At 47.7% G+C, this 21254-nt stretch overlaps 1 protein-coding gene across 2 annotated transcripts in view; it reads right to left on the bottom strand.

Moving 5' to 3' along the window:
* SHC2 (SHC adaptor protein 2) overlaps window positions 1–21254 on the bottom strand; it is a 46192-nt gene that overhangs the window by 4255 nt on the left and 20683 nt on the right. The window contains exons 6-12 of one of the 2 annotated variants that reach the window (XM_079960629.1): window positions 11616–11667; window positions 8668–8794; window positions 7265–7445; window positions 5795–5861; window positions 4805–4969; window positions 2344–2660; window positions 260–370 (exon numbers count right to left, since the gene is read on the bottom strand). In XM_079960629.1, coding sequence (XP_079816755.1) covers window positions 260–370; window positions 2344–2660; window positions 4805–4969; window positions 5795–5861; window positions 7265–7445; window positions 8668–8794; window positions 11616–11667 — 1020 coding nt within the window. Of the gene's footprint in view, window positions 1–238; window positions 371–2343; window positions 2661–4804; window positions 4970–5794; window positions 5862–7264; window positions 7446–8667; window positions 8795–11615; window positions 11668–21254 lie in introns of both variants that reach the window. The other variant, XM_079960630.1, reaches the window with a different exon arrangement.

A 21254-nucleotide genomic window follows, 5' to 3' on the forward strand; every position in this document is an offset into this window, starting at 1 on the left:
AGAAGGGCCTGGCGTGCTCTGGTCCAGGGGGTCACAAAGAGTCGGACATGACTAAATGACTAAACAAGAATAAAGCCTCTTCTATATGGAGTTGCGCGACCTCGTTTAATTTTAGCGTTATTTGAAGTCATCGCTGCTCATGGCGCATTCCCCTCCATCTTGTGGCAGTCAGTTCCACAAGCCAACGATGCAACGATGCACCAAAGTCATTCCACCAGAGCAGAGGCAGGGTACTCACCCGTCACTGTTTCCACCTTACAGCCTGCCGCAGGTGGAGCTCGCTTTCGGCGGCCACGATGGGCTGTTCGTTCTGCAGGTGGTAGTTTATCAGGTGGCTGATGTTCTCGAACAAGGCGTCCTTTGTCCTCACCTAAAGGAAACAGGTGAGGAGAGCAAGAGGCTTAATCTTTGCACATGGGTGAAACAGCACAAGCACATAGATCTTGCAAGCATTGGTAGAATCAGGCCTGAGGCTCCGCCCCCTGCTCCTTTAGCCACACCCAACATCTGACACAGTCCCCTCCCACCTCTGGCCACGCGCTTCCTTAAAGGAACAGGTCACCAGTTTGGTCCAGTCCCTTATGCATCCAAACGTTTCGAAAGTTTACGTGAGCTTGAATCTGTTTTTAGCCTGTTGCTATTTTGACTTTTAAAATAAGTTTTAAATTCCAGTTGTTACTTTTTCTTTCTTTTTTAAAAAATAATATTTATTAATGTTTCAAAAAAGTTACATGAATAAAAAAAAAGAAAAAGAAACAAAAAATACAAAATACAAAAAAGTAAAAACAATTTAAAAAAGTCAACCTTTCCATGTCATAACTTTCATTTACTTGTTTCCCTGACCTCCTCACACCTCCCTTTTTTGTATTCTAGTTCAATTAGTTATTTCAGCAAATCCTTTCCATTTTTGCTTTTATCTTAATAATTTATCTTAATATATTATAACTTTACATTCTCACCTGTTAATAATCCATCTTTAAATATCCAGTTGTTAATTTTTCTTACTGGTAATCTTATTGTTTTATCCTCTCTGCCCACCCCCCTTGCAGATGTTTTTAAAGTTTGAAAGGTTAATAATCTTTTTTTGGTAAACCAGCTTTGTGTATAGATTTTAAGAAAGAAATAAAGGAAGTCCTACTTGGAGCAGACCATGGAAATTAATGAATCTAAGTTTGCTGTGTTCATTCGCTTCAATGGGTCTACTCTGTGTAAGAGCAACGCTGCATGCACCCCTATATTTATAGATCGCTTCTGCCAGGCAGAAGCAGCAATTTATGACAATAAAATACAGAATGCTTAGGAAATTCAATACAGATATGAAAAACTAAAAGTCTTCATCCAAATAAAAGTTGCTTAAAAATACAGAAAATTTCTATTCAGAATGTAAGTTGTCTTTGGGGCTCCTTTTTCAGGCTATTAGGTATTTTGAATAAAATGTACTTTTTCTTTAATCTGAGAGCAAAGGAAGCTCTATTCTAAGCACCGAAATTTGATCACGTTACAAAATTCTGCTCTCTGGGTGGGTACTGGTGTCATGGTGAATCTGAAAACTGGGCACCACAGTTCAAGAAGGACACTGACAAACTGGAACATGTCCAGAGGAGGGCAACCAAAATGGTCAAAGGCCTGGAAACGATGCCTTATGAGGAACAGCTAAGGGAGCTGGGCATGTTTAGCCTGGAGAAGAGGAGGTTAAGGGGTGATATGATAGCCATGTTCAAATATATAAAAGGATGTCACATAGAGGAGGGAGAAAGGTTGTTTTCTGCTGCTCCAGAGAAGCGGACACGGAGCAACGGCTCCAAACTACAAGAAAGAAGATTCCACCTAAACATTAGGAAGAACTTCCTGACAGCAAGAGCTGTTTGACAGTGGAATTTGCTGCCAAGGAGTGTGGTGGAGTCTCCTTCTTTGGAGGTCTTTAAGCAGAGGCTTGACAACCATATGTCAGGAGTGCTCTGATGGTGTTTCCTGCTTGGCAGGGGGTTGGACTCGATGGCCCTTGTGGTCTCTTCCAACTCTATGATTCTATGATTCTATGAAAAATGCTTTTGGGTTGTGTATATGTTCAGTATTATCTAAACAGCATGGTTGTGTTCTTATTGTGAACTGCCCTGGCATATATATACATGAAGGGCGGTATACAAATAACTTAAATAAAATACATTTTTTAAAAGTACCACTAGGCACATGTTAAGTGCCTTTTCCCTCCTGTCTGCAGAGCAGCAACCTACACTCAGGGGCATGTCAGACTCAGAGTAGACCCACTGAGACCAATGGGTGCCTCAGTGTCCAGCCACCCATCACCGCAAACCCAGCCCTCGTTGAGGTCCGGCTGCTTACCACGCCTTCCGGATCCACCAGGAGCAAGTGCTTGGGCTGCCCGCTTTGCATCCCGGTCAGGACGTATTGTCCCGGGTTGGTGACGCTGTCCCTGACCAGGAAATCCCCATCCACCTGCAGCAGCTTCTCCGCGTCCCTCCGGCTCAGCTTCCCGCGGTACCAGGGCTCCTGCTTCAGTTGCTCCTCCGTGGGGGCGATGGGGGCCTTCCGGGTGGGTGGGCTGGGCCACTGGTCCTCAATTGGGGGGCTGCCGCTGCCGACACCCACGCCGCAAGCTGACATGGATTCGTGAAGCTTCAGAGCATCCTCAAACGGCCCTGGGGGAAACCAAAAGAACTCAATCAAGGACAGGGAGTCAAGGGCCACGTTCCCTTCCAGGGGGCCACTTGTCAGCGGTGGGTGGGAGCAGAGGCGAAAGTGGATGGAGCAATGAACTAGCAGACTAGTTTCCACACCCCATCCTGGTCCTAGACTGTCCACATCTCTGCCTTAGTGCTGTCCGTGGTGCTGAAGCCACACCTGACATCTCAGACTCTTTGCTGTTGCTGTCAAATCTGGAGTGAGCTTATGATCATTGTCTTTAGGAGCATAGAAAGTCACCTAACACTGAGTCAGACCATTGTCACATTGAGCTGGTTACTGCTTGAGTACTGATTCCATCAGTGGTGTCTCTGAAGTATTTGACACATCACTTGGGAAGACAGGTGAACTGATGCCAGTGTACTGGGAGAAGCAAAGATCCCAAGTGTTGAAGCGATGATTCTTCAACATCATCTTCGTTGAACTGGCCATGTTGTGTGGATGCCTGATGATTGTCTTCCAAAGCGACTACTCTATTCCGAACTTAAAAATGGAAAGCGTAATGCTGGTGGTAAACAAAAGAGGTTTAAAGACTTTCTCAAGGCAAATCTTTAAAAAGGTAGTATAAACACCGACAACTGGGAAACACTGGCCTGCGAGTGCTCCAGTTGGAGAACAGCCTTTCCCAAAGGTGCTGTGGGCTTTGAAGACACTCGAACTCAGGACGCAAGGGAGAAACGTGCTAAGAGGAAGGCATGCTTGGCAAATCGACACCGGGATCAACTCCCGCCTGGAAACCTGTGTCCCCACTGTGGAAGGACGTGTGGATCCAGAATTGGCCTCCACAGTCCCTTACGGACTCACTGTTAAAACCGTGTTTGTGGAAGACAATCTTATTCGGCTACGATGGATCGCCAAAGAAGAAGATCCCGTTCATGTTTGAGTCTGGGGCTTTCTGCATGAAACGCAGATGCTTTAGCACTGAGTCATGGTCTATTTTCCGAAATGGCTAATGGATGGTGTGCAAGAGGTGGTCAACATGCCTGACCCACTCCTAACCCACTACATTATTATTTGCTTAGATCAGCAGTTCTCAACCTGTGGGTCCCCAAATGTTGTTGGACTACAACTCCCATCACTCCTAGCTGGCAAGGCCAGAGCTCAGGGATGATGGGAGTTGTAGTCCAACAACATCTGGGGACCCACAGGTTGAGAACCACTGGCTTAGATGAAGCTTTTCTCTGTGCAGATTTCAGGCGCTTGGCCTAAATGTGACAACTGCCCTGTCCATGTTGAGCGCAGAAAGTCGGGGAGGGAATGGCGCCAGGAGCCCTTCAAATTTTTCACAATACAGCCATACCTCAGAAGTCGAACGGAGTCTGTTCCGGAAGTCCGTTCGACTTCCAAAATGTTCGGAAACCAAGGTGCGGCTTCCAATTGGCTGCAGGAAGCTCCTGCAGCCAATTGGAAGCTGCGGGAGACGTTCGGCTTCCAAAGAACGTTCGCAAACCGGAACATCCACTTCCAGGAGGTTTGCGGCATTCAGGAGCCAAAACGTTTGACTCGCAAGGTGTTTGGGATCTAAGGTATGATTGTACAATAGAATAATATTTAGAACAAATAGAATCGAAAAGACAAGAAAGATAGGAGAAAGAGGAGGAGAACAAGAAAATGAAGGGGGCGGGAGGAGGAGGAGGAGGGGGGGGGGAGTTTGGATTTGATATCACTACCCAAAGGAGTCTCAAAGCGGCTAACATTCTCCTTTCCCTTCCTCCCCCACAACAAACACTCTGTGAGGTGAGTGGGGCTGAGAGACTTCAGAGAAGTGTGACTAGCCCAAGGTCACCCAGCAGCTGCATGTGGAGGAGCGGGGAAGCAAACCCAGTTCACCAGATTACGAGTCCACCGCTCTTAACCACTACACCACACTGGCCAGAACCTTTCCTTGCCACAAACTAAACTCCTTCCCCCCTCTCACGACTCACTTTCTGCTGTGTTTATTTTCTCTCGCCCTCCTTAAGCAACTCACCCCGAGCACCATTCAGTGTGGGAAGGAGATATTAATAAAAATTATCGTTTGGTTCTGCCAGGTGGGAGTAGCACACTTCTGTCAGGTTCAGTCCTGCCTAGGCAACTTTTCTTACTCATATCACTTTCTTACTCATATCAAAGAGGTCCTTTGTGGGGCTTTCGTCAGCCGCTCGGTGCACGCCAGCATCCGCCTCCCAGTGGTCCAGGCTCTGGGTGTTCACATACATGTGCTCTTCATAGTCTTGGGAGCCCAGGGGTTTCCCATCTGCCTGGACGTAGCCATCACAGCTCTGGCCTGGAAGACACAACCACACCGTGTTGTCTAGCTTTCGCAGCTCACCATAAAGACTCCCTGGTCCTGAATGGATTAACTGTGCCCCTGAAGGACCAGGTGCGCAGCCTGGAAGTCATTTTGGGCTCACAGCTGTCCATGGAGGCGCAGGTCAGTTCTGTGTCCAGGGCGGCTGTCTACCAGCTCCATCTGGTACACAGGATGAGACCCTCCCTGCCCGTGGACTGTCTGGCCAGTGTTGCATGCTCTGGTTATCTCCCGCTTGGACTACAGTGGTACCTCTGGTTAAGTACTTAATTTGTTCCAGAGGTCCGTTCTTAACCTGAAACTGTTCTTAACCTGAAGCACCACTTTAGCTAATTGGCCTCCCACTGCCGTGTTGCCGCCGCCACACAATTTCTGTTGTCATCCTGAAGCAAAGTTCTTAACCCAAGGTACTGGGTTGGCGGAGTCTGTAACCTGGAGCGTCTGTAACCTGAAGCGTATGTAACCCAAGGTACCACTGTGCTGCCATGCACGCTATGTTGGGCTACTTTTGAAGGTAACCTGGAAGCTACAACTAATCCAGAATGCGGCAGCTAGACTGGGGACTGGGAGCGGCCGCCAAGACCATATAACACTGGTCCTGAAAGACCTACATTAGCTCCCAGTACATTTCTGAGCACAATTCAAAGTGTTGGGGCTGACCTTGAAAGCCCTAAACAGCCTCAGCCCTTTATACCTGAAGGAGCGTCTCCACCCCCATCGTTCTGCCCGGACACTGAGATCCAGCTTTGAGCAGCACTTGGAGATCTAAATCAGAAAGAGGAATAAGTGGTGATGAGTTACCGTGAGCATCGGAGTCCCAGTTCAAGTTCGAGTGAGTGCTGTGGTCTCTCCTAGCCGGAGACGCAACCTACAGAGCAGAAGATTGGGGAGACGACAAATGTCACTCTTGGCTGGGAGGCCAAAAAGGTGGGTTCCGTAGGCAATCGGTCCAGTATATCTGAAGGAGCGTCTCCACTCCCATCGTTTTGCCCGGACATTGAGGTCCAGCACCAAAGGTCTTCTGGTGGTTCCCTCGCTGCGAGAAGCTAAGTTACAGGGAACCAGGCACAGGGCCTTCTCAGTGGTGGCGCCCGCCCTGTGGAACACCCTCCCAGCAGATGTCAAAGAGAACAACAACTACCAGACTTTGAGAAGACATCTGAAGGAAGCCCTGTTTAGGGAAGCTTTTAATGTTTGATGTATTACAGTATTTTAATATTTTTCTGGAAGCCGCCCAGAGTGGGCGGGGTATAAATAATAAATTATTATTATTATTATTATTATTATTATTATTATTATTATTAAGATTACAAAGCTCCTCATCTCGTGGGGCCATTGCTCAAAGGTGGCAATAGCACACCTGTCCCCAGAAACGAGGAAGTCCTGTTTCGGAAGGAGGCGATTGCATTTTTACAAATACTACTTGTGAAGGGCAAGCTGGGTGCTCTTGGTGAACCACGTCATGAATTTTGAGGGTCTTTAGCCTGTTCAATAATCCATTCCTGGTCCTCCCTTCTTATAGGCATGTCCATCTTACAGCGTCACAAAGCCATACCCTTAGCACTTGCTTCCACAGCCTTTCATTTCATGATTTAAAAAATCTGCAATAGTGTCCTTTTAATCTGTATATAATAATGTTCACTCTTGCCCTTGCCGTTTCTACGTTTGCAGAACCGCCTCTCCTGGTATGTCCCGCAGAGGACCTTAAGGTCCATGAATAACCATAGTTTAAAGGTCCCGGGCCCTAAGGAAGTCAGACTACCCTCCACCAGGGCCAGGGCCTTTTCAGTGGTGGCTCCAACCTGGTGGAATGCTCTACCCTCCACGAGACCAGGGCCCTGCAGGACTTGATCTCCTTCCGCAGGTTCTGTAAGACAGAGCTATTCCACCTGGCCTTCAGTTTGAATTAGCTTAATCCTCTATTCCCTTTTCCCTTTCCTCTTCTATGAAGAAACCCTTTCTGGGACCCCACATTTAAATTCTTATCCACACACCTCCTTGCTGGCCCTAGTAGGACCAACTTGGCAAGTTAGCCCTGGTGTCTACTGACTGGGGTTTCCCCCCCCCCAAAAAAAGTGACCCCTGAATTTTAGAATTTTATTGATATTAATGCTGCTTTTTATGTTGTATTCTATGCTGTTTTATGCTGTTTTTAAGTTGCATTTTAATCAATGTTTTATATTTGCTGCTAGCTGCCCTGAGCCCGGTTTTTAAACCAGGAAGGGCAGGGTATGAATAAAATATGTATTAAATGTATGTATTTGTGGTCACCTGGCTGAAAGGACCGGTGCAGGAGAGCTGGGAATGGGCGTGGCTGAGGGAGGGGCCCCGCTGAAGGCGGGAGTCCACCAACCCACCAATGGGAGGCTCCTTTCCTGGAATGCTGTTGTAATAGTCGTGCTCTGAGGTTTCTTCATCCTCTCCCCATGCAGAGTCTTCCGTTCCCATTGCCCTGCCCAGGAAGATAAATTGGGAGGGGAGGAGAGGTCATGTGACACAACAAGCGACCAATGAGATTCCACCTGAACTACAAAGCTGAGCATCTTTTATTTATCTCATTCCAGCAACGGTGGAACTGCCTTCAAAGTACAGATGAGTGAACCTGCCCATTTTAGTTTAAGTCAGCAATGTCTAGGCAACACGATGACCATAAGGGTAAAGGTAAAGGGACCCCTGACCATTAGGTCCAGTCGTGGTCGACTCTGGGGTTGCGGCGCTCATCTCGCTTTACTGGCCGAGGGAGCCGGCGTACAGCTTCCGGGTCATGTGCCCAGCAGGACTAAGCCACTTCTGGCAAACCAGAGCAGCGCACAGAAACGCCGTTTACAGTGGCATAGCGTGGGGGTGCAGGGGGGCCGGCCGCACCGGGCGCAACATCTGGGGGGGCGCTCGCCGCCTCCGGAGTCGCCAAAGAGCCTCGGGCGCAGGCTGTAGCAGAGCCCCATGTCTCACGGAACCGACGAGCTGTGCGTGCGTCCGGGCTGAAGGCATCCGGCAGGCAGCGGCTCTCAGCGCTCGCCACGGTCCCCGCGCGCCAGGGCCGCGGAGGACGCGCCAGGCAGCCCCTCCTCACAGCCCAGCCGCCGCAGCTGCTGCTGCAGCTGCTGGGCCACGTTGCATTTTCCTCGCCTCTCTGCCCTCCTCCTCCTCCGGGCAAGCGGCGTCGTTTGGGCGGCAGCGCCAGCGGCAACTCGCCACAGATCACCTGACACGGACCCGCCGCCACTGCCGTGGCTACCTTACCGTAAATACCCCAGCCCAGGCAGCAGCAAGAAGAAGCTGGCAGCGGGGGCAGGTTAGGGGTTAGGGGGCGCAAATTACTTGCCTTGCCCCGGGTGCTGACAACCCACGCTACGCCGCTGGCCGTTTACCTTCCCGCCGGAGCGGTACCTATTTATCTACTTGCACTTTGACGTGCTTTCGAACTGCTAGGTTGGCAGGAGCAGGGATTGAGCAACGGGAGCTCACCCTGTCACGGGGATTCGAACCGCCAACCTTCTGATCAGGAAATCCTAGGCTCTGTGGTTTAACCCACAGTGCCACCCACGTCCCCCCACCCCCTTCATGCTATTTTAATTCATATATTCCTTTTCATGCGCAGCTGGTGTCAATATGCACTTTTTTATCGTTGCTGGAGAATTGCCCCAGAGAGGTTCGGGTTCTGAAATACACACCTATCCTGAAGCCCCATAGCCTTGGGGGGGCTGTGGAGATATTGCTTAAACCGGAGCTCGAAAGCTTGCCCCATGGTATTGATGACACTCTGCGCCAGCCCGTCACAACACTCCAAGATATGGCAGGCTGCCAATCAGAGAGAGAGAGAGAGAGAGAAGGAGTTACTCAACACTCACTCAGCTTGATGACAAGCTCAACATGAGACAGTAGAATGACACAGCTGCTCAAAGGTTGAATGTAAAACTTAGGCTGCAGTAGAAGTTGAAGGTTCCAATATACCGTATTTTTCGCTCTATAAGACGCACCAGACCACAAGACGCACCTAGTTTTTGGAGGAAAAAAACAAGGAAAAAAATATTCTGAATCTCAGAAGCCAGAACAGCAAGAGGGATCTCTGCGCAGTGAAAGCAGCAATCCCTCTTGCTGTTCTGGCTTCTGGGATAGCTGCGAAGCCTGCATTCACTCCATAAGACGCACACACATTTCCCCTTACTTTTTAGGAGGGGAAAAGTGAGTCTTATAGAGCAAAAGATACGGTAACCACTCTGGCCAGGGCTATCCCAACCCTGAACTGCTTTTTTGTTAATATAAATATTAAATTTTATTTAACATAATTATTACAAAATGCAAGCAAAATACATACGAATACATACCTACATGTTTTTTTTCAGATAAGCACACACATATAAAAAAAGAACAAAAAAGAGAAAAGAAAGAAAAGAAAAAAGAAGAAGAAAAATTGCAAAAAGAAGAAAAATTTGAAGAATTTCCTCCAAATTCACTCCACAAATATCTCAACAATAAAACTTCATTGTTTGACTTCCACCCCTTACACTGCACTTCCTATATGCATTTTAAGCAAATTTGTATCTGTTATTCTGTATTTTCCCCATACAATCTCATACGAATATTCTAATCAATAAGTTTTCTAAATCTTTCATAAATCTATTTTAAACACACAACCGATACCTTACACTTAATCCTTGTCTATGTAAATAATCATTTAAACAGTTCCATTGTTTCTGGATTATATAAATTCATAGATAGATAGATGATAGATAGATAGATAGATATAGATAGAGAGATGATAGATAGATAGATAGATAGATAGATAGATAGATAGATAGATAGATATGATGATAGATAGATAGATAGATAGAGAGAGAGAGAGAGAGAGAGAGAGAGAGAGAGATGATAGATATAAATACAGTAGATAGATAGATAGAGATAGAGATAGAGATAGAGATATAGAGATAGAGAGGGAGAGAGAGAGGTAGAGGTAGAGGTAGAGGTAGAGGTAGAGGTAGAGGTAGAGGTAGAGGTAGAGATAGAGATAGAGATAGAGAGAGAGAGAGAGGGAGAGAGAGGTAGAGGTAGAGGTAGAGGTAGAGGTAGAGGTAGAGGTAGAGGTAGAGGTAGAGGTAGAGGTAGAGGTAGAGATAGAGATAGAGATAGAGATAGAGATAGAGATAGAGATAGATATAGATATAGATATTCCAACCCCGAACCTCTTGAGACCTCAGAGGAAGAGAAGGATTTGAACTCAGGCCCTGGTGCCGAGTTTTTCTGGGCAGTCATCAGAGACCCACTCCTTTGGGGAGAGCCATCAGCACTAGATTCTGCACTGATCTCCCCTAGCAATTCTGAGGAATGGGCTACTGATTCCTTAAACTAGTTGGCTTCATCAGCCATGAGGCAGGGCCTCCATCTGGGTCCTCCACACCCAAACTATGAAGCTCTGGCAATTGCAGCAAGGTGGTGCTGAAGCAACATTTTCCCTTTCTCAAATAGCTGCGGGGTTGCTGTCCATGGTCCTGAAGCAATTGCTCTTAAACCCTGGCCCATCACCCCGAGTTCTGTCCAGGGTCCTGACCTCAGGCAAGCACAAAGCTGGCTTGAGCAGCTTTGAGTCTGCTTCCACCATCTCATTTGGGCTGCCATCCCCTTGTGGCGACAGAGACAGCTCTGGAACCAAACAATTAGATATACAGTCATATCTTGGGTTACAGACGCTTCATTCTCCCGATATGCCCCACGGAGGACCTTAAGGTCCATATATAGCAACACCCTAGAGGTCCCGGGCCCTAAGGAAGTTAGATTAGCCTCAACCAGAGGCAGGGCCTTTTCAGTACTGGCCCCGGCCTGGTGGAATGCTCTGTCTCATGAGACCAGGGCCCTGCAGGATCTGATTTCTTTCCACAGGGCCTGTAAGACAGAGTTGTTCCATCTGGCCTTTGGCTTAGAATCAGTTTGTTTCCCTCCCCCTCTTTCTTTTTCCTTTCTCCTCCTATGAAGAGACTGCATCTTAATGTTTTAATGTTGTGTCTTAATCTTTTAAATTGTATTTTAATCAACTTGTTTTTATTATTGGTTGTTAGCCGCCCTGAGCCCAGTCTTGGCTGGGGAGGGCGGGGTATAAATAAAAATTTATTATTATTATTGTGTTTTTGGGGGTTGCGGACCGCCAAAACCTGGAAGTACCAGAACTGGTTACTTCTGGGTTTCGGCAGTCATGCATGCGCAGAGGCGCTAAATCGCACCGAATCGCAACCCGCACGTGCGCAGACACGCCGCTGTGAGTTGCGGATGCTGTGGGTTGCGGACATGCATTGCGCACGGATCACGTTCGAAACCCGAGCGTCCACTGTAACTGCTAAATAGCGAAGCCTACTTTCTCTTCTCACTTAGACACCTGTGTAGGTGGATCCTCTTTGATAGCAAAGAGGCTTTTGAGAAGATTCTTCGGGATTTTTGGAAAGGTATCCTTGCTTGTGTTGGTGGTCTGAAGGAGATATGAGACAGGTTGACCACACAGGGTACAAATTTTGATCCTTGCAAATTGCTGTAAGTAACACTTAGCGTTCGTATTGCATGATCAAGTTTTCACAGCAACCTGGAGGGGCTGTCAGTCGTTTCCTTAAGCCCCTCGTTGCGGGGTTTCTCTCACCTCGTTGATTGATGGGGTCCTTTGCAACGTAAGCCACGTAGTCAGTTGTGTCCTGTCCAAAAGCCCAATGAAGAAAAGAGAGTTAAGGGGTGAAAGATAGAGTGGAATAGGAGAGCTGGGAAGGATATCACATCTGGCAGCCATTGTCTCCCTTTGGTTTCAGATAGTACATGGGTAGAAGCCCAGGACACCAACTTTCATTTACAGGAAGTTAACTCTGGAATTTATACTCAATTCTGACCAAAATAACCCTCCTAGAGAGCAAGATGCATATCCCGGGTTTTTGAGATTCATCTACTATCTGAACGACAAAGGTCTGTATAGTTAAAGCTATTGTTTTCCCAGTAGTGATTTATGGAAGTGAGAGCTGGACCATAAAGAAGGCTGATCACCAAAGAATGGATGCTTTTGAATTCTGGTGCTGGAGGAGACTCTTGAGAGTCCCATGGACTGCAAGAAGATCAAACCTCTCCATTCGGAAGGAAATCAGCCCTGAGTGCTCACTGGAAGGACAGATCCTGAAGCTGAGGCTCCAAGACTTTGGCCATGAGAAGAGAAGACTCCCTGGAAAAGACCCTGATGCTGGGAAAGATGGAGGGCACAAGGAGAAGGGGACGGCAAAGGACGAGATGGTGGGACAGTGTTCTCGAAGCTACCAGCATGAGTCTGACCAAACTGCAGGAGGCAGTGGAAGACAGGAGTGCCTGGCGTGCTCTGGTCCAGGGTGTCACCAAGAGGCGGACACGACTAAACAACAACAAAAACTATCTGAAACCAAAGGGATACGTCGGTTGCCAGATGTGAAATATATTTGCGTTATTTCCAGCTCTTCTACCCTGCTGATTCTCATTAGCAGAAACAACAGCTGAAGAGGGAGAAAGACAGAGGAAGAAACACATTTTTTAATTCATGTAGGATTTCTGTTTTAAATCTGAGCACAACATGCGCCAGCCCAAGTGCTAAGGTCCTTGGGTGAGCACCTCCTCTCGGTCTCATCAACATCAGAGGCACGGTTGGTGGTGGCACGAGAGACAGGGCCTTTTCTGTGGCAGCCCCCGATTGCGGAATCCCTCTCCCAAGAGGCCAGATTGGTTCCCTCCTTGTTATACTTTCACTGGTAAGCAAAGACATCCTTATTCAGACAGGCCTTTGGAAACTAAGGTGATGTTGCTTTTAATTTTCATTCCCGGTTTTAAATGTGTCCTGCTGTATCCAAATTACTTCCAACTAGTTTGTTTTCATTATTCTGTGTGTTTGTAAACGCTGGGAGCTGCCTTGAATCCCAGTTTGGAAGAAAGGCAGGATATAAATACATTCAAACAACAACTCTTTGTTTGGCGCGGTTACAATGATTATGGAGCGCAAGTTCCCGGGGGCTGAAAAACACACGCAATCCTGTAGACTTTGGCCACAAGAATGAAGCAGCAATGGAGATGGGTAAGGTAAAGGTAAAGGGACCCCTGACCATTAGGTTCAGTCGTGGCCGACTCTGGGGTTGCGGCGCTCACCTCGCTTTACTGGCCGAGAGAGCAGGCGTACAGCTTCCGGGTCATGTGGCCAGCAGGACTAAACCGCTTCTGGCACAACAGGACACCGTGACGGAAACCAGAGCGCACGGAAACACTGTTTACCTTCCCGCCGCAGAGGTACCTATTTATCTACTTGCGCTGGCGTGCTTTCGAACTGCTAGGTTGGCAGGAGCTGGGACAGAGCTCACTCACTCCGTCGCAGGGATTCAAACCGCCAACTTTTTGATTGGCAAGCCCAAGGGGCTCAGTGGTTTAGACCGCAGCGCCACTCGTGTCCCTCACACTAGTTCCATGAGACACATAATAAAGAAGTCTAAGTGGGTTTTGTTTGGAGATGCATCACTTCTCTTGCCAGAATCCCTTCTTTTACATAAATAATATGCTGAAGGAGTTTGGCAGGTGCAACAGAATACCTCAGCCCTTTAACGATCCAGCAGGTTGCACTCAGACAGATGGGGCATCCTATCGGTGACTATATCGCCCTGCTACAAAGCAGTCTCAGCTGCTCAAGAGCCTTCCTGAGGCAACCTGGACTCAGCTGCTGGAGTGCTGTCCGTGGTGCTGAACTTCCACCTTGACCTCCCTCCAAGGTTTTCTCCTTGCCTTAGAGGTAAAGGGACCCCTGACCTTTAGGTCCAGTCATGGCCAACTCTGGGGTTGCGGCACTCATCTCGCTTTATTGGCCGAGGGAGCCGGCGTACAGCTTCTGGGTCATGTGGCCAGAAGGACTAAGCCGCTTCTGGCAAACCAGACCAGCGCACGGAAACACCGTTTACCCTCGGGTCCCTTCCAGCTCTAAAGATTCTGTGATTTTATGAAAGTCTCTGCCCACAGAAACAGGAACGGGGGGTTTCATAAATTCATATAATTGTAGAATTGGCAGAGACCCCAAGGATCATCTTGTCTGTCTCGCGAACTAATGCACATCCAAAAAGTGTGTCGCCAACATGGAAAGTTTGAGTAGGTAAAGGTAAAGGGACCCCTGACCGTTAGGTCCAGTCGCGGACGACTCTAGGGTTGCGGCGCTCATCTCGCTTTATTGGCCGAGAGAGCCGGCGTACAGCTTCCGGGTCATGTGGCCAGCAGGACTAAGCCGCTTCTGGAGAACCAGAGCAACGCACGGAAACACCGTTTACCTTCCCGCTGCAGTGGTACCTATTTATCTACTTGCACTTTGATGTGCTTTCGAACTGCTATGTTGGCAGGAGCAGGGACCGAGCAACGGGAGCTCACCCTGTCGCGGGGATTTGAACCGCCGACCTTCCAATCGGCAAGCCCTGGGCTCTGTGGTTTAACCCACAACGCCACCTGCGTCCCCTTGCCTGAGCCCTGCTCAAAGCAGCCTTACCACTGCTCGCCTTGTTTGTGCCACCAACCCTCCCCAATGGTGTCCCCCTATGGATCATGGCCACAAATAAGGGTGCAGCTGTAGGGCTGGTGTGCTTTTTCACCCTTTCAAGGGAGGCGTCCAGGGTACAAGGCGGGTGGTTTGGGGGTCCCGGGGCTCTGAGACATCCTGCAAACCCACCTCCCACTGGCTTCTAGCCCTTCCACCTTCAGAGCAAATGTTGTGGCAACCTTCCACCACCTCATCAGATGGCACCCTCCCAGGAAGAATTGACTTGCTTCCAAAGTTACCCATGAAATCATCATCATCATCATCATCATCATCATCATCATAATTTTTATTTATACCCCGCCCTCCCCTGCCAAGGCCGGCCTCAGGGCGGCTGACAAGCAACAATAAAAAAACAAGTTGAATGAATACAACTTAAAAACAAGATTAAAATACATCATTAAAATATTGAAACGTTAAAATATTAAAATGCAGCCTCATCGCAGGAGGAGAAAGGAAAAAGAAAAAAGAAAGAGGGGGAGGGAATCAAATTGGCTCCAAGCCAAAGGCCAGGTGCAACAACTCTGTCTTACAGGCCCTCTGGAAAGAAATCAGATCCCGCAGGGCCCTGGTCTCATGAGACAAAGCGTTCCACCAGGCTGGGTCCAGTGTTGAAAAGGCCCTGGCTCTGGTTGAAGCTAATCTAACTTCCTTAGGGCCCGGGACCACTAGGGTGTTGCTATTTATGGACCTTGAGGCTCTCTGTGGAGCATACAGGGAGAGGCGGTCCCGTAGATACGATGGATTTTGCATTTTGCACTAGCATTGCATGGGGTAGACCTTAACAGTGGTGGTAGCAGCATGGCCTTATCAGCCCTCCGAAGAATCTGAACAATTCCCTTCCAATAACTTTGGGCTTTTTATATAGCCATATATGAAAATCAGATGCAGCAGAGCTCTGACATTAACCTATTCATTTGGCTTAATTTGAAAGGAGTTAAATACCAATTATGTAAACCTGCAGAACAATTTTTCCTCAAAGGGGTAGAAATGGAGAAGTTTAAGCTCATTTGCAAAAATAGCTTCCCATATACTGGCGGTAATCACCATCCTACAATAACAATTCCAATTCGCTTTCAAACCTTGGATTTTTAACCACCACCTCCCCATTTCTATCATTAAACCCCGATATATATTTAGTTAATTATCTTTTAGTGCTCTGTAACTATGAAATTATTTTTTAAAACCAAGTGAGTTGTCTATTCACTTCCCTTCCGCTATAATTTAACAAACAACTTAATTGAAAATATTCGAACCATTGAATTCAATTATCGTGGAATCTTTTACCAATTTCTGTATACTGAAAAAAAAATGAGTGTTTCTTTTAAATGGAAAAAATGATATTATACTGAATACAACACTTCCCCATGCTACCAAATTTCTCAACCTTCTTTGCACGTACAGTCATACCTTGGCTGACGAATGGAATCCATTCTGGAAGTCCGTTCAACTTCCAAAACACTCAGAAACCAATGCGCAGCTTCAACTTGCAAGGCTTTGGGGATCCAAGGTACTAAAGGTAAAGGCAAAGGGACCCCTGACCATTAGGTCCAGTCGTGACTGACTCTGGGGTTGCGGCGCTCATCTCGCTTTATTGGCCGAGGGAGCCGGAGTACAGCTTCCAGGTCATGTGGCCAGCAGGACTGAGCCACTTCTGGCGAACCAGAGCAGCGCACGGAAATGCCGTTTACCTTCCCACCAGAGCGGTGCCTATTTATCTACTTGCACTTTGACGTGCTTTCGAACTGCTAGGTGGGCAGGAGCAGGGACCGAGCAACGGGAGCTCACCCCGTCATTGCGGAGATTCGAACTGCCGACCTTCTGATTGGCAAGTCCTAGACTCTGTGGTTTAACCCACAGTGCTACCCACGTCCCATCCAAGGTACTACTGTAGTCCAATTGTCCACAAACCCACAGGTAATCACTTTTGGAAAAAAGCAACATTCACACACAAATTTTAAAGGCTCTGGCAAAATCCCATTGGGGAAAGGCTGTCGCTTCTGTTTTCCATGCAGAAGGTTCCATGCTGGATCCCTGGCCTCTCCAATGCAGAACCATGAGGACTAGAATTTTACTTTACATTTAGAGAAAAGGACCACACCAAAGCAGTACAGCAGCTGCTACTTTATATGCGGAAGGTCTCACATTAAAACCCCAGCATTTCCAAGTGGGATGGGCAAAGCGAGTCCCTGTCTGAAACCTCAGAGAGTGCTCTCTGTCACTGTAGACAATACTGAGTTAGGAAGACCCAGTGGTCTGACCACAAAGCTGGACCATAAAGAAGGCTAATCGCCGAAGAATGGATGCATTTGAATTCTGGTGGTGGAGGAGACTCTTGAGAGTCCCATGGACTGCAAGAAGATCCAACCTCTCCATTCTGAAGGAAATCAGCCCTGAGTGCTCACTGGAAGGACAGATCCTGAAGCTGAGGCTCCAAGACTTTGGCCTCCTCATGAGAAGAGAAGACTCGCTGGAAAAGACCCTGATGTTGGGAAAGATGGAGGGCACAAGGAGAAGGGGACGGCAGAGGATGAGATGGTGGGACAGTGTTCTTGAAGCGACCAGCACGAGTTTGACTAAACTGCCGGAGGCAGTGGAAGACAGGAGTGCCTGGCGTGCTCTGGTCCAGGGGGTCACGAAGAGGTGGACACGACTAAATAACAACAACAACAATGGTCTGACTCTGTACAAGGCAGCTTCTTGGATTCCTAACCCTGCACCTCTTTATTATCTGAAAGTCAGACGGCTTCAACCACTCTAAAAGGAGGTGGCTCTGCCTGCAAATTTCATCCACTTCTGCCAAAATGTTAAGCAGCAAGCAAGTGTGGTCTGGTGGTTAGAGGGTTGGCCTTAAAGTGTTGGCCTTCCGGAACGAATTCCATTCGTCAGCCAAGGTACAACTGTACGTGCAAAGGTTGAGAAATTTGGTAGCATGGGGGAAGTATTGTATTCAGTGTAATATCATTTTTTTCCATTTAAAAGAAACGCTCATTTTTCCCCCCAGTATACAGAAATTGGTAAAAGATTCCACGATAATTGAACTCAATGGTTCGAATATTTTCAATTAAGTTGTTTGTTAAATTATAGCGGAAGGAAAGTGAACTAACTTGGTTTTAAAAAATAATTTCAAGGTTACAGAGCACTAAAAGATTATTAACTAAACATATATCGGGGTTTAATGAGACTAGGGTTCGAAGCTCACTGGGCAACCTCTCAGCACTAATCTCCCTCACAGGGTTGTTGTGGGGGTTAAATGAGGAGGGGAAAGAACTTTGTACGGCATCGTGAATTTCTTGGAGAAAAAAGGTAGGATATAACAAATGCAAGAAATAAATAAGTATTCCTCAGTAGCCAATCCAAAGCTTTGGGGACTGAACCAATGTGAGGCTCTCTTTTGAAGGAATGGGTTTCTGTGCAGTCAGTTTGAAACTGACTCAAACCCCCCCCCCCCTTTGAGCCAAAACCCAGCTGTATAAACAAGTGCTCAAAGCTCTCTCCTTTATCAGTCTATGAAGGCTGGTAATGACGGATGGCCTTGTCCGTTCCAAAGTGGAACAGGGATGACACGTCTGTGCCTTATCTTACGTCCTGACCACAAAGACGCACAGACCTAGTCCAGGAACACCACCAGAGTGTGTTCTTGGAGTTGGTGACCTCTTGCTCCAAGATAAGAGTAGGAACAGGAATACCCTTTTATGGTCAGAAGTACAGGAAGGAATACCCTTTTATGGTTAAGAATACCGGAGCAGGGACATATGTCATGTCAACCTGCGCGTATAGGCTGACGTGGTTGGATTCCTGGGGAAGGGGGGAGAGGGTGCCTGGAGGGATATATATACTGCATGAAATTTCTCATTTCTTTGGACTTGCTGTGGACTCACCACGCAAGTGCCTTTCTGCTGCTCCGGAGAGCAGAAATAAAGAACTCTTTCTCTGAACCAACCCTCGGTGTCATTTGACTTCCTTCCTCCCGTCCGGGAGCAACGCAGAGCCCACCAATTGGTAAAGTCTAATAAGGCTACACTTTAGCTTCTGGCCAAAGGGAGCTAAGGTCACTTCAGAGTGACCAAGGAAAGTGAGCTCCTGTCTGAAGCACGCAGGATATTTCTGAAGCATTGCCCACCCACCCCTTAGTCAATAAACCAAATGACAAAAACCATTCCTACTAGGGCAATAGTACCATATTCAGCCAGAACTGAACCTGCATATTATGATCTTTCAGGATCATGGTTATTACGCACTGCTATTACAATCATTCTGCATTTCTGTACACTATCATTTAAAACATATAGTTCACCTTTTTTCCCCACGGGTTTACTGGAAGTGGATTTCGGGCGAAGAACACCGTACAATTCATGGAAACATAACAGGGTGAGATCCTGTTATGTTCATTGTTTTATTATTTCGGTTTATCATTTTTATTTATTAAATCTGCATTAAATCCAAAGGTCGCGGTGCAGTTGTCAACATGAAAATACAAAATGTAAACACAAAATGCATAATAAAAACAAGAACGGAAAAACCAAACCAATAACCCAACCCACCCCTCCCACAAATGTTGGCTTCCTTGAGCAAAAAGATTGGATGGATTCCCTCCTTTTTCTCTGCAAATACAGTGGTGCCTCGCAAGACGAAATTAATCTGTTCCGTGAGGCTCTTCGTATAGTGGTTTCTTCGTCTTGCGAAGCAAGCCCATTGACAGATTAGCGGATTAGCGCTATTAGCGGTTTAGCGGCTTTTAGCGATCAGCTGTTAAGCGGCTTAGCGGCTTAGGAAAAGGGGGGGAAAGGGGGGGAAACCCGCAGGAACTCGCAAGACATCATCGTCTTGCAAAGCAAGCCCATAGGGAAATTCGTCTTGTGAAGCGCCTCCAAAACGGAAAACCCTTTCGTCTAGCGGGTTTTCCGTCTTGCGAGGCGTTCGTCTTGTGGGGCACCACTGTAGCTCAATGGGGGCATGTAGATGCTTCTCCACTCCTCATTCAGTCTCAGCAACAACCCTGTGAGGTACCAGAGAATTTGAGCCTGTCCGAATACATATTTTTTAGATGTCCCTTTTACGATGAGGCGCGTAGAGAAACCATTGACCCCCTGCTGGTGAGGCTTGCTGACCTCCCAGTAAAGCAAAAATTTGATCTTCTCTGGTTAGGCAAAGAACGCAAGACGACCCGGATTGTCGCCAGATTCTGCGCATAGATCTGTAGGCACAGACCACCACCCCGATTCAATCTAGTTTGTTAGGAAAATTCCCAAACTCATATCCACGGGCAACTCTGGGTTATTTCTCTACAGTTGTCTATCTTAAAGTTTTTGTGCTCTTGGGGACGCAGGGGGCGCTGTGGGTTAAACCACAGAGCCTAGGACTTGCCCATCAGAAGGTTGGCGGTTCGAATCCCCGCAATGACGGGGTGTGCTCCCGTTGCTCGGTCCCTGCTCCTGCCCACCTAGCAGTTCTAAAGCACATCAAAGTGCAAGTAGATAAATAGGCACCGCTCCGTCGGGAAGATAAGTAGATAAATAGGTACCACACAGCATTTCCGTGAGCTGCTCTGGTTCACCAGAAGCGGCTTAGTCCTGCTGGCCACATGACCCGGAAGCTGTACGCCGGCTCCCTCGGCCAATAAAGTGAGATGAGCGCCGCAACCCCAGAGTCGGTCACGACTGGACCTAAAGGACAGGGGTCCCTTTACCTTTACTTTATGCCTATGGCATTTTAAAACTTAAAATCCATTGTTGTATATAGTTTTAAATGTTTGTTTTGCTATTGGGATTGTAGATCCATTTGTGTTTCACAAGCTCGTCTCTGACCATAATAAATTTCATCAACAACAACCCTGTGAGGTAGGTTAGGCTGAGAGGCAGTGACTGGTCCGCAAGGTCGTCCAGTGAACTTCAGGACCAAGACAGGACTTGTCCTGGCCTCGCAGGTCCTAGTCCGTTGCTCTAATCCATGGGTAGGCAAACTAAGGCCCGGGGGCCAGATCTGGCCCAATTGCCTTCTCAATCCGGCCTACGGATGGTCCGGGAATCTGTGTGTTTTTACATGAGTAGAATGTGCCCTTTGATTTAAAATGCATCTCTGGGTTGTTTGTGGGGCATAGGAATTTGTTCATTTCCCCCCAAAAAAAACATATAGTCCGGCCCCCCCAAGTTCTGAGGGACAGTGGACCAGCCCCCTGCTGAAAAAGTTTGCTGACCCATGCTCTAACTGCTCCACCACACTGCCTCTCACTAGGCGCTTCCACCAGCAACAACAGAACCTCTGGTTTCAGGGCTCCAGTTCCTTTGTCCAACCCTCCCCAATCTGCTCCAGACGTCTGAGACGGATTTGAGGGGTTCGTGGTGCGCTGGAGGCGAGAAAGAAGCCCTGTTGAACAAAGGGGTGCTTGCTCATTCTACACCCCGGATTTCGCCCGCCAGCTATAAAATGACCAAAGGTCAACTATCCGAAAACATCGATCACGGTGGAGCACTCGGAGGAGGGAAGGCGAATGAGCAATTAGCTAAAAGCCTCCTGGAACAGATGTGGTTTGGCCAAACGCCCTCAAGAATAAGTGATCAAACAAGCTTCCCTCTGGAGGGTCGTTAAGCACGGGAACCAGAGAGGCCTAATGATAAATGGGGGCTGGTGGGCTGGTGGGAGTCAGAGGTCAAGACATCTAGAGAACACCAGGTTGGGTTTGTCAAGAAAGGATGGTGCCGCTCAGTGGCCTCG

The sequence above is a fragment of the Podarcis cretensis genome, assembly GCF_951804945.1.
Source record: "Podarcis cretensis genome assembly, chromosome: 18".
NCBI lineage: Eukaryota > Metazoa > Chordata > Lepidosauria > Squamata > Lacertidae > Podarcis > Podarcis cretensis.